Source organism: Corticium candelabrum, chromosome 9, assembly GCF_963422355.1.
Source record: "Corticium candelabrum chromosome 9, ooCorCand1.1, whole genome shotgun sequence".
Lineage (NCBI taxonomy): Eukaryota > Metazoa > Porifera > Homoscleromorpha > Homosclerophorida > Plakinidae > Corticium > Corticium candelabrum.
The window spans coordinates 3727467-3740039 of record NC_085093.1 but is presented as its reverse complement, the minus strand read 5'-3'; the positions used below and the strand labels follow the sequence as shown (position 1 = coordinate 3740039).

The 12573-nt window shown below is 41.1% G+C and overlaps 2 protein-coding genes and 1 long non-coding RNA gene across 5 annotated transcripts; all 3 read left to right on the top strand.

The window, feature by feature from the left end:
* The first annotated feature begins 7 nt into the window (after nucleotides 1-7).
* Nucleotides 8-4296, top strand: LOC134184513 (uncharacterized). 2 transcript variants are annotated; one of them, XM_062652223.1, is made up of 9 exons: nucleotides 8-71; nucleotides 488-2050; nucleotides 2108-2392; nucleotides 2458-2721; nucleotides 2783-3130; nucleotides 3223-3405; nucleotides 3478-3543; nucleotides 3634-3789; nucleotides 3853-4296. In XM_062652223.1, exons 2-9 carry the CDS (start codon nucleotides 1978-1980, stop codon nucleotides 4083-4085), a joined length of 1608 nt encoding a protein of 535 aa, XP_062508207.1. In that variant the 5' UTR covers nucleotides 8-71; nucleotides 488-1977; the 3' UTR covers nucleotides 4086-4296. The 2 variants fall into 2 exon arrangements, with proteins under 2 accessions (XP_062508207.1, XP_062508208.1); XM_062652224.1 differs by lacking the exon at nucleotides 8-71 and having other exon boundaries at nucleotides 512-902; nucleotides 1976-2050.
* A 3043-nt stretch (nucleotides 4297-7339) lies between these two features.
* LOC134184608 (uncharacterized) lies at nucleotides 7340-9440 on the top strand. 2 transcript variants are annotated; one of them, XR_009970681.1, is made up of 5 exons: nucleotides 7340-7545; nucleotides 8576-8697; nucleotides 8769-8874; nucleotides 8950-9002; nucleotides 9060-9440. It is a non-coding gene; the product is annotated as an uncharacterized LOC134184608 (long non-coding RNA). The 2 variants fall into 2 exon arrangements; XR_009970680.1 differs by having other exon boundaries at nucleotides 8769-9002.
* A 570-nt stretch (nucleotides 9441-10010) lies between these two features.
* Nucleotides 10011-12489, top strand: LOC134184990 (uncharacterized). The gene has a single exon (XM_062652767.1). The coding sequence runs from the start codon at nucleotides 10514-10516 to the stop codon at nucleotides 12482-12484; it is 1971 nt and encodes a 656-aa protein (XP_062508751.1). The 5' UTR covers nucleotides 10011-10513; the 3' UTR covers nucleotides 12485-12489.
* The last annotated feature ends 84 nt before the right edge of the window (nucleotides 12490-12573 follow it).

The following is a 12573-nucleotide window of genomic DNA, read 5'->3' as shown; positions in this document are numbered from 1 at the left end:
CAATTCATTCCGCGTGTGTCCAACTAGTTGATTAACGGGTTTCAAGCACAAGACTACACACCATCAAACAGGTATATGTATATATATTTATATATTTATGTGTGTTTAAATGTTAGGTTTGAAACTTTAATCTATATGTATGCAATTTTACTAAGGCATGTAGCACTAGAGGTTTTTGCCATTCGCCCCCATTTGGGCTCGTGGTCCGGAACGTCAGAATTGCAGTTGTACAGAGCTCAGAGTTGTCCGGAAATCCAGTGTTCCAGAGGTATATCGCCACTCTAAACTTTGGATCACTTGAATTCTGGACCACTTCAAAAATCTGTATAGTAGAGGTAATAAGCGTTCCATATCACGCGAGCCCCAAAGGGCTGGTCGAGTGCACGGTCCAGAACTCCTATTACCCCGACTACATGCATTGACAGGAACAATTTTTGAATGACTAACATAGGTTGTGTAAATAATTACTTTGTTATCGTGTCGTTAGTTTCGGCTGAAACGACAACAATGGAAGATGGCGAATTTCAAAATATCTAAAGAGTCAACAAACGCTGGAGTTGGAAAAACAGGTTTTTACGACACGATCTCACAAGGATTTCTCTGAGTCGTCGGCTCAACTAAATCAAAAGACACGTTTACAAAGTGACCACGCCCAATTAGGTTTACGTCATGGTGGGAGCTGACTTTGAATTCAACTAATACGTAAGCAGCAACGTCAACACGATACTTACTGACCACGTGGAAGAAGTACAAGCCAGCTAAAGTCAAAGACCAGCTTTGACAACGAGCTTCGACAGCTTGTCAAGTATTGGCTTGCGAGGGCCCTTCGGTCGGGCCTAGCAACCGTAAAGAAACAGAAAACAACAAACGTCGTCACGCTTCAACATTTTGATTGCAGATAAGTATGATGCACCTAATTTTTTATAATCATGTGCGTTTTTAGCGCGTTCTATACATTGTATACAATTCTCGCGTGTAGGTTACTTTCTTAGGGGCCTGTTATTGTGCAAATTTGCTCTGGGGGCTATAAGTTAAAATCCTGTGAATTGCATGGGTCATGCACTAAGCGTTTGGGTCATCTTCTGTTGGGAAGCCGTAATTTTACAGGTTTTTTATCTGTATAATATAGAATTGTATGCAAGAAACAATATCATATTTCTAAGGGCTTTGCATTGCTGAAAACGGCAAGTCTTGCTTTACTTGTTTTGTCAGTGGGTTGAATGGAAATGACCAACTCAGAAATCATACCTAGGCTGCACTTGAGCCCTGAAACAGGTTGTATATACTGTTTGCACATACGGTATGTAGGTAACCGACAGATACTGCCAGCGACAGACACTAGGGGCTAGCGACAGACAGTGAGGGCCAGCGACAGACAGTGGGGCCAGAAGTTTTTAGCAAGCATATTATGCAGGGGTCACATATCAAACTATGCGGACCTTGGCAAATTTTGCCAGCTTCTCCCCCACCCCCCGACACTTAATAATGATCGGCCCCTTACCTACTAATTGTTAAAATTATATACACACAGCAATTAGAGCACTGCTGCTACATTTCGTAACAGTTTCAACAGTCAAAATTTAGCTTGGCAAACAACTATAGTAAATATATGATTTATTTCTGTTGCACCTAAGTAAAAGGCTACTGTTCCGTCTTAAAGCAAGGCATATGACAGCTAACACAATATACAAAATATAAAAGCAAGGGCGTAGCGTGACCTCTAACTAGGAAAGGGGGAAAACTTGACGATGCTACTGGACACGCCTACTTTTATTGGTGACTGCTATGGTAGAATCAGGCAGATCCAGACTGGAAAAAGATGGTGTACAGCTTTGGTCCTCACACGCATTGACAGTCCACAATTCTTATGACCATGCACGTGTACAAATGATGGGGCTATAGCCTGGTCTAGCTCATGCCATGCTACGCCCTTGGTGTCACAAGCTAAAGACGACATAATATGCCCTTGTTACAGAAATGCCACTGAGTTTGTTCACGATCATAGTACCAAGTCTTTTGCTTTATACAACAGTTGCCAAGCTGTCGACTAGTAAGACCTCACTGCCTTCTATCACAATTATGTAGACATTAAGTCTGTTCTTTACAGATGATAATCTCAATATGTCCTCCATATCTACTCGCTACATTGCGAATGTAGACCATTTTGTCCACTTGTACTGTGACTCACGATATGAGATCTCTCCTACAAGCGTAACGTTCTACGTTAACAACACGGAAATACGCGATGGTGATCATACTTACCAAGTCAGGAGCAAAGGATCATACTCCGTAATGTTGGTAATCAGCGATCCCAAATTATGGAACACTGGACAATACCACTGTACTTCCAAAAACAACGATACAAGCAACACTCTGGAAATTACAATAAAATGTAACGAATTTTATTTGTCGTACAGATGCAGTTTCGAATGTGAATATTTGCATTGCACTTTGCAGTGGCTCCAAGGGACGTGAGTGTTACTGTCAAGCTTTGCGAGCGCAGTCCAGGTGTTCTGGAGTGCCCACGTGTGGACTCGGTGAGTTATGAAAGATGGAAAGATCCGTCAAGACACAACATTCGAAACAACTCGAGAGTTACAGTAACAGGAAACATAGTACACATTCACCAGGTTAGGAAACTGGACGAAGGTAGATTTACAAATGTTCAATTTTCAACTCAGCACGGGAAAATTCAGTGCACAATTAATGTCACAGTAATGGGTTAGACCTACTAGACAATTTATTACTAACATAAATTATAATTCAAAATTTTATTGTTTAGCTCAGGAGTTCTGCATTCCAAAGTCTCCATTCTTCTTCACAATACCAGCAAGTCCTTTACAAGATATGGAGATATGCGATCACTTGGAGTGGCCTCGAATAATTCACCAACTGTTTTCAATTCAGAGTTACGAGCTTGCCTGTCTGAAAAATGATGGAAAATGGCAGAATTATACTCTATCACACACCGCCTCATCATTTGACGATCTGCCACCTGACTCTGATGGCTACGGATGCTGTCTAATAGCCGTTAACGAGCACGGACAGAGTCCGTGTAATACGTTTGTCCATGTGAGTTGCCTTTCAAAAAAACAACGTTTATCGCCTTCTACACGATCACCAACTACAGGTATACACCACAGATGCAAATCTATTATTAAATATATATATATATATATATATATATATATATATATATAATATCTGCAATCGTTGTCACAGCTCAAATTGGCGTAATGACCAGCAGTGTCAAGGTATCTTCTAGATCAGTTGCTTCTTTCAACTCTAAGACAACTGACATTTCACAGACATCATTAGACACGAAACCCACTAATACAGCTGCGAGTTCTTCTTTAGACCAAAAGACACCTTACAGTACCTCTTCCAGTTCCAAGGGTTTCCTAGGTATATCTGTCGTGTTTGGATGTTGCGAACAGTCTTGTTGACTGTCATTTGCTTGTGATATGTGTATAAAAGCAACGAGTTTACAAATCATTTCTACTGAATCTACATCTGAAAATGTAAAAGGCAATAGTAGTCAAGGTATGTATATAAAAGCTAGACATCTATTCATTGCATTTGTACGTGTATATATTACTATATATACTCATGTATGCATGTTGTTTTGAGTAGCTACAGATGTTGGGTTTTCAGGCGATGAGAGTAGCCATCTAGTGGTTATCGCCGTCGTACTAAAAGGAGTAATAGCACTTGCAATTGTTATCGGATATGTTCTCCGACATTGTCGTTCCCGTTTCCGTAGACAGAAACCGGTGTTGTCTTCACCTCGTAAGTCGAAAATTTTGCTTATTCAACGTGTTTATAATTGCACGCTGTCTATATGCATTTTAGATGAAGAAAGAGACCTACACATTCAAACAGCAGAAGATACTCAGGCGAGCACAGAAGAAATTGTCAACGAGTCTTGGGAATCAGAAGTCCATCAACAAACAGAACCGAAAGATGACCCGAAATATCAGGGCCAGATTGAATCGCTCAACTACAGAGTGACAGCCTTAGAGAAGGCAAAAAAAGTGGATGAAGGTGTCGCAATGGAAGCACTCGATGCAACGTTGGACTCCTAATTTGCTACAGCTCCTCTAGCTAGCCCACTCTAAAAATGTGTGCAACTGCCAGCTTGCACCACCGTCAACGGTATATATATACTGTTGTTAATAGAAGGGCAAGAAGAAGGTGCTTGAACACAAAGATATCATAGTTATGGAATGGGATGTTGAGATGTATTGTATACATACTACTAGTCTATTATTACAAGACAGCAATTTTGCAATTTAATACTTGTCGTGCACTCGTACGTGCCTACAAATCATCACACATCAGTAATAGAATAATCTACGTATCACAGTTTGGAAACACAGCATACTGACGGCGAACACCTACATACCGAGTATACTGCTTGTACTGTACATGATATTGTCTTACGTCACGTGACAACGCTACTAGTTTATTTCAATACATGTTTGCCGCTCAGCATCTTAATTCTTGAAACGACAAGTCGCTAGACAATCTACCTAATGGCAACGACCGCCTCGCAGCAACGCCAACAGTTTACGCTAGTCAGCATATGCACGTGCTTAGGAGCAACGAGTCTCGTGTCGATAGCGATATCACGCCTTGCGATCAAATTAGCGATTGACCGACCTTTGTCTCTATTCGTACCCAAAGTGTCGAGAGATATAGTATCGATTGCAGTCCTATACAAATGTATATTTTTGTAACGTCCATGAAGTCATTGTGCATTGCAGCAAACAAACACAAAAATATGCAAATACAGACAAAGCCTCCTACATGAGCTGCGACTGGCGATCAAAATATTATGATAAACGCGAAAGATTTTACAACTACAAGTAAGAAGTGATGATGTCATGCATTCAATATTCATTGTGTGTAAATTTGGGTGCCATCTAAATAGCAACTGCAGTGGCTAGTGAGTCGACTAAATCAGATCTTAATTAATAGAAATTAGTCAGTCAGCTGGTGTCTCATTCTACTACATTTCACAAATTACCCACAAAATATTGAAAGATAGAGTCAATACATCAAGTTAGATAACATCCTGATCCCAGAAAGAATTATGCAATTTGTCACAAGACAAATCCCTTGGTCAACGAGCACGTGTGATTTTATTAGTGAAGCAGGAAACCTTTTATGCTAGACCACCAAGTGTTGACCGTTAAAATTTGATTAGAAACTCTTTCGTGTCAACACAACACCAGACATGCATCGCTACAGGGAAAGTAAAACAGTAAGATGGATAGTAAAGTTGGGAAAGAATTTGTGCGGAATAACTCTAACATACTTGTGCATGCAAAAATATTTTATTTCAATCAAGTGCTAATAATTATTTAGTAAAAAACGGTCTGCACCGTGAGTAATTCTACCACACAACGACTTGAGAGTTTAGAGGTTTGCAACTCGATGTTTCGTCTTACAAATTCATAATAGGCAAAGGTATACGCACGAGCATTATGAGCAAGTGTAGGACGTGCACTGAGTGACTAACTACCGTGGGAAAGATCTGATCGTTAGATCAAAGCGTGTGTACATCGATAAAGTCGTATCGATAACGCCATATTTAGACACATTTGTATTATCGATCGTATCATTGAAACAAGAAAGGCGCCACGGTTTTAATTCTATACATTTCCAGCATTTGGCTGCTTAGAGCAGTCTTTGTCACACAAATCCTAATTTGTACTTTTAACAAACACATTAGTCTAGATATTTACTAGCAGTGTTCTAGCCAGGATATTTTGCCAACCGTCAATATTACGTCATCAGATAATGACGTCATCAAATGTTTAATGTTGACATATTTGGTAACAACATCATATTGTTACTTTACCTTTCCCTAGTTGTACTACGTAGAGTCTTATGCATGTATGTTAGTTACTGCATGATTGGTAGACTATTTTCAATATAATAGCCACTCCTGACTTGTCGAATAAACCTCATTGAACTTAACCTTGTTGAACATAACAAAGATAGACATATAATACACTAAATTATTACAATGGCAAGTTGACTAAATTAACTTAAAACTGGGATTGTGAGCTGAGCTTTACAAGAGTAAGTTGTGCATATACGTTGGCTACTTTGACGTCAAACTCAAGAAATGAATAGTATTTAATGAATAGTATAGGGATACTAATATGCCTTCTGACCAATTCTTCTTTTGACCATAACTAGCTAATACGCTACGTTTCTAGTAGTCTAGTGTAATCATGTGTAAAATCCATACAAACAGCATTGAGAATTTGTAGCTGCAAGCGTGCTTTATGAGGGAGGATCACTGTTTTTATAACTCTTATGATTTAGCGAATTGATACATCCAGTTAAGTGGGTATGCTCTAAAGAGATCTGCGAAGGTGTACCTACTAAACATGGGATTCAACATAAACTGTAATTAGTAGGACACCTGCTGCAACAACAAAGAGACCACGCCCAAAGATTTTAGATGTCATGAGATTGTTCTCTAGGAATGTCGGGACCATCAAGACCAATAGAGGTAAATGGCTTTAAATCCACAATAGATTTGAAGGAAGACATCCCACACTACGTGTGGTATAGGATCTCCATTTTTCCCAACCGTCAATAATTGCTGTTTTTCCCTCCCCAAACGTCCCTTCCTTGTTCCAACCGTCAAAATGACGGTACAGACGGTACTGGCGAGAACACTGTTTAGTATAATAGTATACATTTGAGTAAACGTTTCTGAGCAGAAAGAAACTTCTAGCTAGACACATACAGACACTGAGTCTATCGTTCTCTAGTTCTACTCAGCCAAGTGTGTCTAGTGTTGCTGACCTTCGTGATATTTTAGCCTTGATGTTGTAGCCAAAATTAGTGGCGTTACCGATATGCGCGACGTTTGTGTGAAACACGTAGACGGTGACTAATTAATGAGAACGAACCATCACGTGCTGCAGTGCAAATTGTCGATGCTTTTTGAATGCCGATTAGTCACGGCCGGGGCTACAGTTTCTTTGATTTTGATGACAGAGAATAATTTACCTAGCGTGCAAATTTGACTTACGAACAATGGCTGGCACAGGACAGAAACGAATCTAATTGTCATCAACCCACGGGTCCGCGCCCCCCATTCGACATCGTCATCATCATGCACCTATCGCATGTCTCTCAGCTCCATATTCACTTTAGTTTTAGTGTTTCAGTCGAAACAGCTTAGTTTGTGTCCATGAAAAACATTCCCAGACATGCGAAGACAGCTCGTAGCGTACGCTACCTTGGGGTAATCCGAGGTAGCGAATTTTTTTGGGCCCCGTTGGGTGTGGCTTTAGCTGTTCCTGTATGCACTTCCGCGGTTTGCAGTGGTCTGGTAGTACGAGGCTCGGCAGTCAATGGACATCTTGCAACCGCGATTTTGACATAAACGAACTGCTGTCTTTTTGCGCACCTTTTGAGCAGTAACCTGCGCCGTTTATTGAAAGGGGGCCTCAGTTTTTGTCGTCTGCTGAACGTGGTTTTCTCGGCACAAATCAACTTCAATAAATTAGACAACAGGTAAAGTCATTTATAATTACTATTCTTCACAGTTAAGCAAATTTTCATTTTTCATAAAATCTTTTTTCGGGTGCGATTTATGCGTCAATATTGACACTTGTTGCATGCACTGCATACATCAAATCATGTGCTATTTATTGCAAATTTATTTCCTGTGTGCAATTAATTAAATAATTTGCAGAAAAGTGCAAAGTACTCAGGTAATTTAATTCTATTTCACAACAACTAAGTTACTAAAAAGATTTATTAACAGATAAACACTCTAATAGGGTAGTATACAATTAAAATAACAGCATAGGATATTATGTGTGTGTACACAATATTTACTAAGCATTATCTATAGTTGGATAAACACGTACATAAAATAATGTACTCTAATAATCATTACTAATAGGATCATTTAATGTAAACAACATACTAATTACTAATGCATAGAATATGATGATGATGATGACGACATATTGATAACACTGCTGGTTGTCACACAGCTATTATTGAGGTAATCTATATTTAGAGCTAACATTGGTTTAAATTAAATTATGTTAATTAATTTAAGTTAATGACTTAGTTAAGTTATGGTATCAGTCATTGTGTTGTGACACTTATAGGTGTATACATTGGATATGCATTTTGGCAACTGGCATTATATTTCAAACTAGGCATTGGTTGTTATATGGTTGGTGACATGAATGACAGTAACTGAGTTACATAATTAGTATACTCTGTGTGTGTGTGTGTGTGTGTGTGTGTGTGTGTGTGTGTGTGTGTGTGTGTGTGTGTGTGTGTGTGTGTGTGTGTGTGTGTGTGTGTGTGTGTGTGTGTGTGTGTGTGTGTGTGTGTGTGTGTGTGTGTGTGTGTGTGTGTGTGTGTGTGTGTATTCATATGGCTGTTTACTCAATTGGAAGAGTGTCATCTCATATTGGTACATTCAAGACACATTAATGCACGAACTACTATCATCCTAGCAACGATGAGATAGAGGATAATTTCTTGGACAAGAAACTCCCATCTTTGCCTCATTTGATTCTAGTGTATATATTGAGTAACTGGTATTTCATTGGGGTGGACAAGGTCTGTGACTGTTGTTGTCGACAAGAACTGTCTGGCTTGCTGCATTCTGGGTGTTCTGACCATTACTAATGGCCATGTGAAGTACGGTATATGTTAGTCTGCATGTTAATGTGGCAGCTATGGCAGAACCTAACATGTGTGGTTGTACTTAGAAATGTGAGAGCGTTACCTGGGTCATCAAGCTACACCTGGTACTGAAATAATCCAGTTACCCAAGCATGGTGTTTGTCCTTTTGTGTTGGCGATGTCACATTACTGGTATGTTTAATATGGATATTTGTGATAACCATTTGCCTGTCTTGAATCTGTGTACTTTGATGATACAACTGTAAGTTGATGACACTTGAAAGACACCATGTATTTGAGACAACAGCAAAATCAACATGGTGAGGCAAAATGACCCGTAAGAGAAATGGTAGAATTAAAGCACAATTGTTATGCAGATCCTTAATACTTCTAAAATGATCTGTTGCCAGACAGCTGACAGTTGTTTTGGCTGAAATTCTTTGTCAACATTATTAATTAACAATGAGTTGATGTCTGCTACTTGTTATGAGTTCATTTGAAGCCATGCTCTAACTAGAAGAAGGAGTCATGATCAGTGAAATCTGCACTACTACAGAAATGGGAGTGATGAAAGTAGTCTTAGTTGCTAGTTGTACCAAGAGGACAGTTGTGACTTCAGGGTAGCAATAAAATGTTTGTCACTGCTTATCTTGCATATGCATTGGATGTCCACAAATAATCATGAGTCATCTGACTCTTGTCAGAACTATAATTATTGTAACGTCCAAACATTGTGGTCAGATCTATAATTTGTGACTTGTAATAGACAACTTCCATTGTGTATGTGCAACAGCAGCAGTCGCTATTTCTTTTCTCACCGGATGCAGATCAGCATCTATACACATGATGCAGTCAAAACGTAGACAATAGCTATTGAATTAAATGAGAATTTATTTAATTCGCTAACATACCACAATGTATATTAAGTTCAAGACATGAGCACAAGCAGACTGTTTGATGAGGTACCGTATTTCTCCAAATAATTCGTTCCCGATTAATTCCCTGCCTGTATAATTCCCTTTGTATACACCCACTGTGAATGTAATTACCTCTTCTGAATAGTAATAATATTAATAATAATACTAATAGTACTCGGTACTATGAGCACAAGATTCTACATCGTGATGTCAGTTCTACATGCCGCATGTGCAGTGTAGGCCTGGAAACAGTCGACCACGTTGTGGCAGGCTGTAGTGCTTTGGCACCAACGGACTACACTGATCGACACAATCAGGTGGCCTCCATCATTTACTGGGATGTTTGTCGCCATTTTGGGGTTCCAGTGGAGAGCAGATGGTACCGGCATCATCCTGATAGGATTGTGGAGACGGATGACATTACTATGATGTGGGATACCACCATCCCCACTGCCAGGAAGATCAAAGCCAATCATCCAGACATCTGTCTCACAAATAGGAAGACAAACACTTGTCTTCTTATTGATATCAGCTGTCCTGCTGATGGTAACATTGGCAAGAAACATGCTGAGAAGTTGGCGAAGTACAGCGACTTGCGAGTGGAGATAAGCCGCATGTGGCATTGTCGAACACTGGTGGTTCCGGTGGTCTTGGGAGCTTTGGGCACAGTGCACGCAGGTATTACACGGTGGCCGGACGTTATTCCAGGTCATCACAACCTGCAGCACTTACAGAAAACAGTGCTTCTGGGATCTACTCGGATCCTTCGTAAAGTCATGTCTTCTTTCTAGACAGCCGTGATGGTCTAAGTACTTCTGAAGCAGGGCTTGCTTCCGGTACTTGTAATAGACTTTACAAACCAGACTGATCTGGTTGAGCACGACACACATTTAAATTAATAAATCCGGATATTGATGGAAGATGGACGTCTAGCTGTATCGCTCGTCTCAGAGCTAGCTGAGGAGCGCGTTCCTTGTCGGGAAACCAGGACAGGGCTTGAAAAGTCGGCATCTGGAATCACTGGAGCTGTTCGGAAGACCAGGAATAGTTCTGGGCGTAGGGCGACTGGTCGAACCATCTCTCGTGCGGCGTCTGATTTGAATTTGGCTTCAAATCCCGCTGACGAGACTACTGTGATGCCCACCGTTCCTAGCGAATCTTGTGTTTCGGCTAACGGGAACGGCAATGCAACAAGACGAAGGAAATGGACGCGACAAATGAATAGGAAAGTGATGTTTTGTTATTACCACGTGCTGTTGTCATGCAAGTTCTCTGCTTTCAGAAAACCCATGCATCAGCTGTGGTGTGAACGAAATCCTTCTCTGATTGACGTCTCTGAGCAGCGTTTGGCAGACCAGAAGCGATATCTCTTAACTTCTGGAAGTCTGACTGAATCAGAGTTGGAGGAGATTAAACGCGAGGCCGCACAGGATGGAAAGCCCGTCTCAGGTTTGTTATCTGTTACGACTGATGTTTGTCCTGGTGTGCAGATGTCGGCGTTGGATGTGGTTTCTGCTCTATCAGCTGATAGCTCAGTTGTCACGCCTTTGCTTGGCAATGTGTCACCTTGCATGGCTTCAGTCAGGATGGCGCCTGCTGCACGTGGTGGGAAACCTGTCGTGTCAATGATGCAAGAGGATCATGAGTTTGCTAATCACTTGGAAGATGGCTCCCTTGTTCAGTCAGTCACTGTTCTCTCTAAGGACTGCTCATCTGCAAGAGATAGTGGTGATATCCTATCCGTAGATGACACTTTGGATTCAGTTCAGTGCAGTGCTATCAGGGAATCACCATCCCCTTGTGACTCTGTGAGCTCTGATCTGATGACTACACATCCTAGTATAGCTTCTCGGCTAGAAAGGATGGAAACTCCTTCATCTCAACTCAGTCCAGACTGCTGCCAAATGGAGGATGGTCTTTCGCTTGATTGTGATGCTGCTGTGGATCCTGTACTTCGTCGAGAGTTTCTTGAGGAGTTGCAGAAAGTCAGGCAAATTCCTATCTGTGAGAGACAATGTCTTCCAAGGATCTTTGTGAACAGTGGAACCCTGAAGCTTATTGGTGATCTGAACACGATCATCAGTTGGTTGAAGGATGAACCAGATATGAGTGAAATCAGTTACCTGGTATACTCTGCTGCTTCGCTAGTGTCCAAAAGGCAGGGCTTAAAGACGACGAAGTCAACCAATTCTCAAACACCGACATGGAGACAAAGGCTGGATATAGAGATTCTCAAACTTCGACGTGCGATCTCACTGTTGCTGGAGATTAGAAAGGGTTCATTGGGCATTCGTATGTTACATGAACTCCGACGTCTTCGGCATCGGTTGGGCATTTCCTGTTCGGAGAGTTGTGAGATCTCCATCAATCGATTGAAAATGGAACTTAAGTCCAAGGTCGAGCGGACCAGGAGGCTGGAGAAGAATCGTAAGAGACTTCGCCAGAATGGTTTGTTTCAACGAGATGCTGGACGGTTTTACAGAGAGCTGGATAAGCAGACTATCCAGATCACTTCCCCGCCATCCGAGTCTGAGATCGAGCAGTATTGGGGTGGTATCCTAGAAACTGAGGTACATCACAATGAGTCTGCCTTTTGGATGAGACGTCAAACCGATGGCGAGACGCACCGGAAAGATGAGCAGCAGTGGTTACCTATCTCAGACAATGAGGTCACATTGTGTCTCAAAAGGATGGGGAACTGGAAGTCTCCTGGTCCAGACAAGGTTTATGGTTTCTGGGTCAAGCGTATCACGTGTCTTCACAGTGATCTGACTCGTAACTACAACCTGCATGTTCAGAATCCAGACTCTGTACCCGACTGGTTGTCTCAAGGAATAACTACTCTGATTCCTAAGAATGACAAGACTGACCAGGCCAAAAATTAGCGGCCTATCACGTGTCTGTCTGTCTTCTATAAGACCCTCACCTCAGTCATCAGGCAGAGGATTGCAGGGCATTTGGATCAGAGAAACCT

What these genes read in the sequence shown, in the direction of transcription:
- LOC134184990 (XM_062652767.1), top strand. Translation starts at nt 10,514, where the DNA reads ATGGAAGATGGACGTCTAGCTGTATCGCTCGTCTCAGAGCTAGCTGAG.
- LOC134184513 (XM_062652223.1), top strand. Translation starts at nt 1,978, where the DNA reads ATGCCACTGAGTTTGTTCACGATCATAGTACCAAGTCTTTTGCTTTAT. An exon ending in AATTAATGTCACAGTAATGG is followed by an intron (nt 2,722 to 2,782) that starts GTTAGACCTACT and finishes TTTATTGTTTAG; the next exon opens with CTCAGGAGTTCTGCATTCCA. An exon ending in AAAAGGCAATAGTAGTCAAG is followed by an intron (nt 3,544 to 3,633) that starts GTATGTATATAA and finishes TGTTTTGAGTAG; the next exon opens with CTACAGATGTTGGGTTTTCA.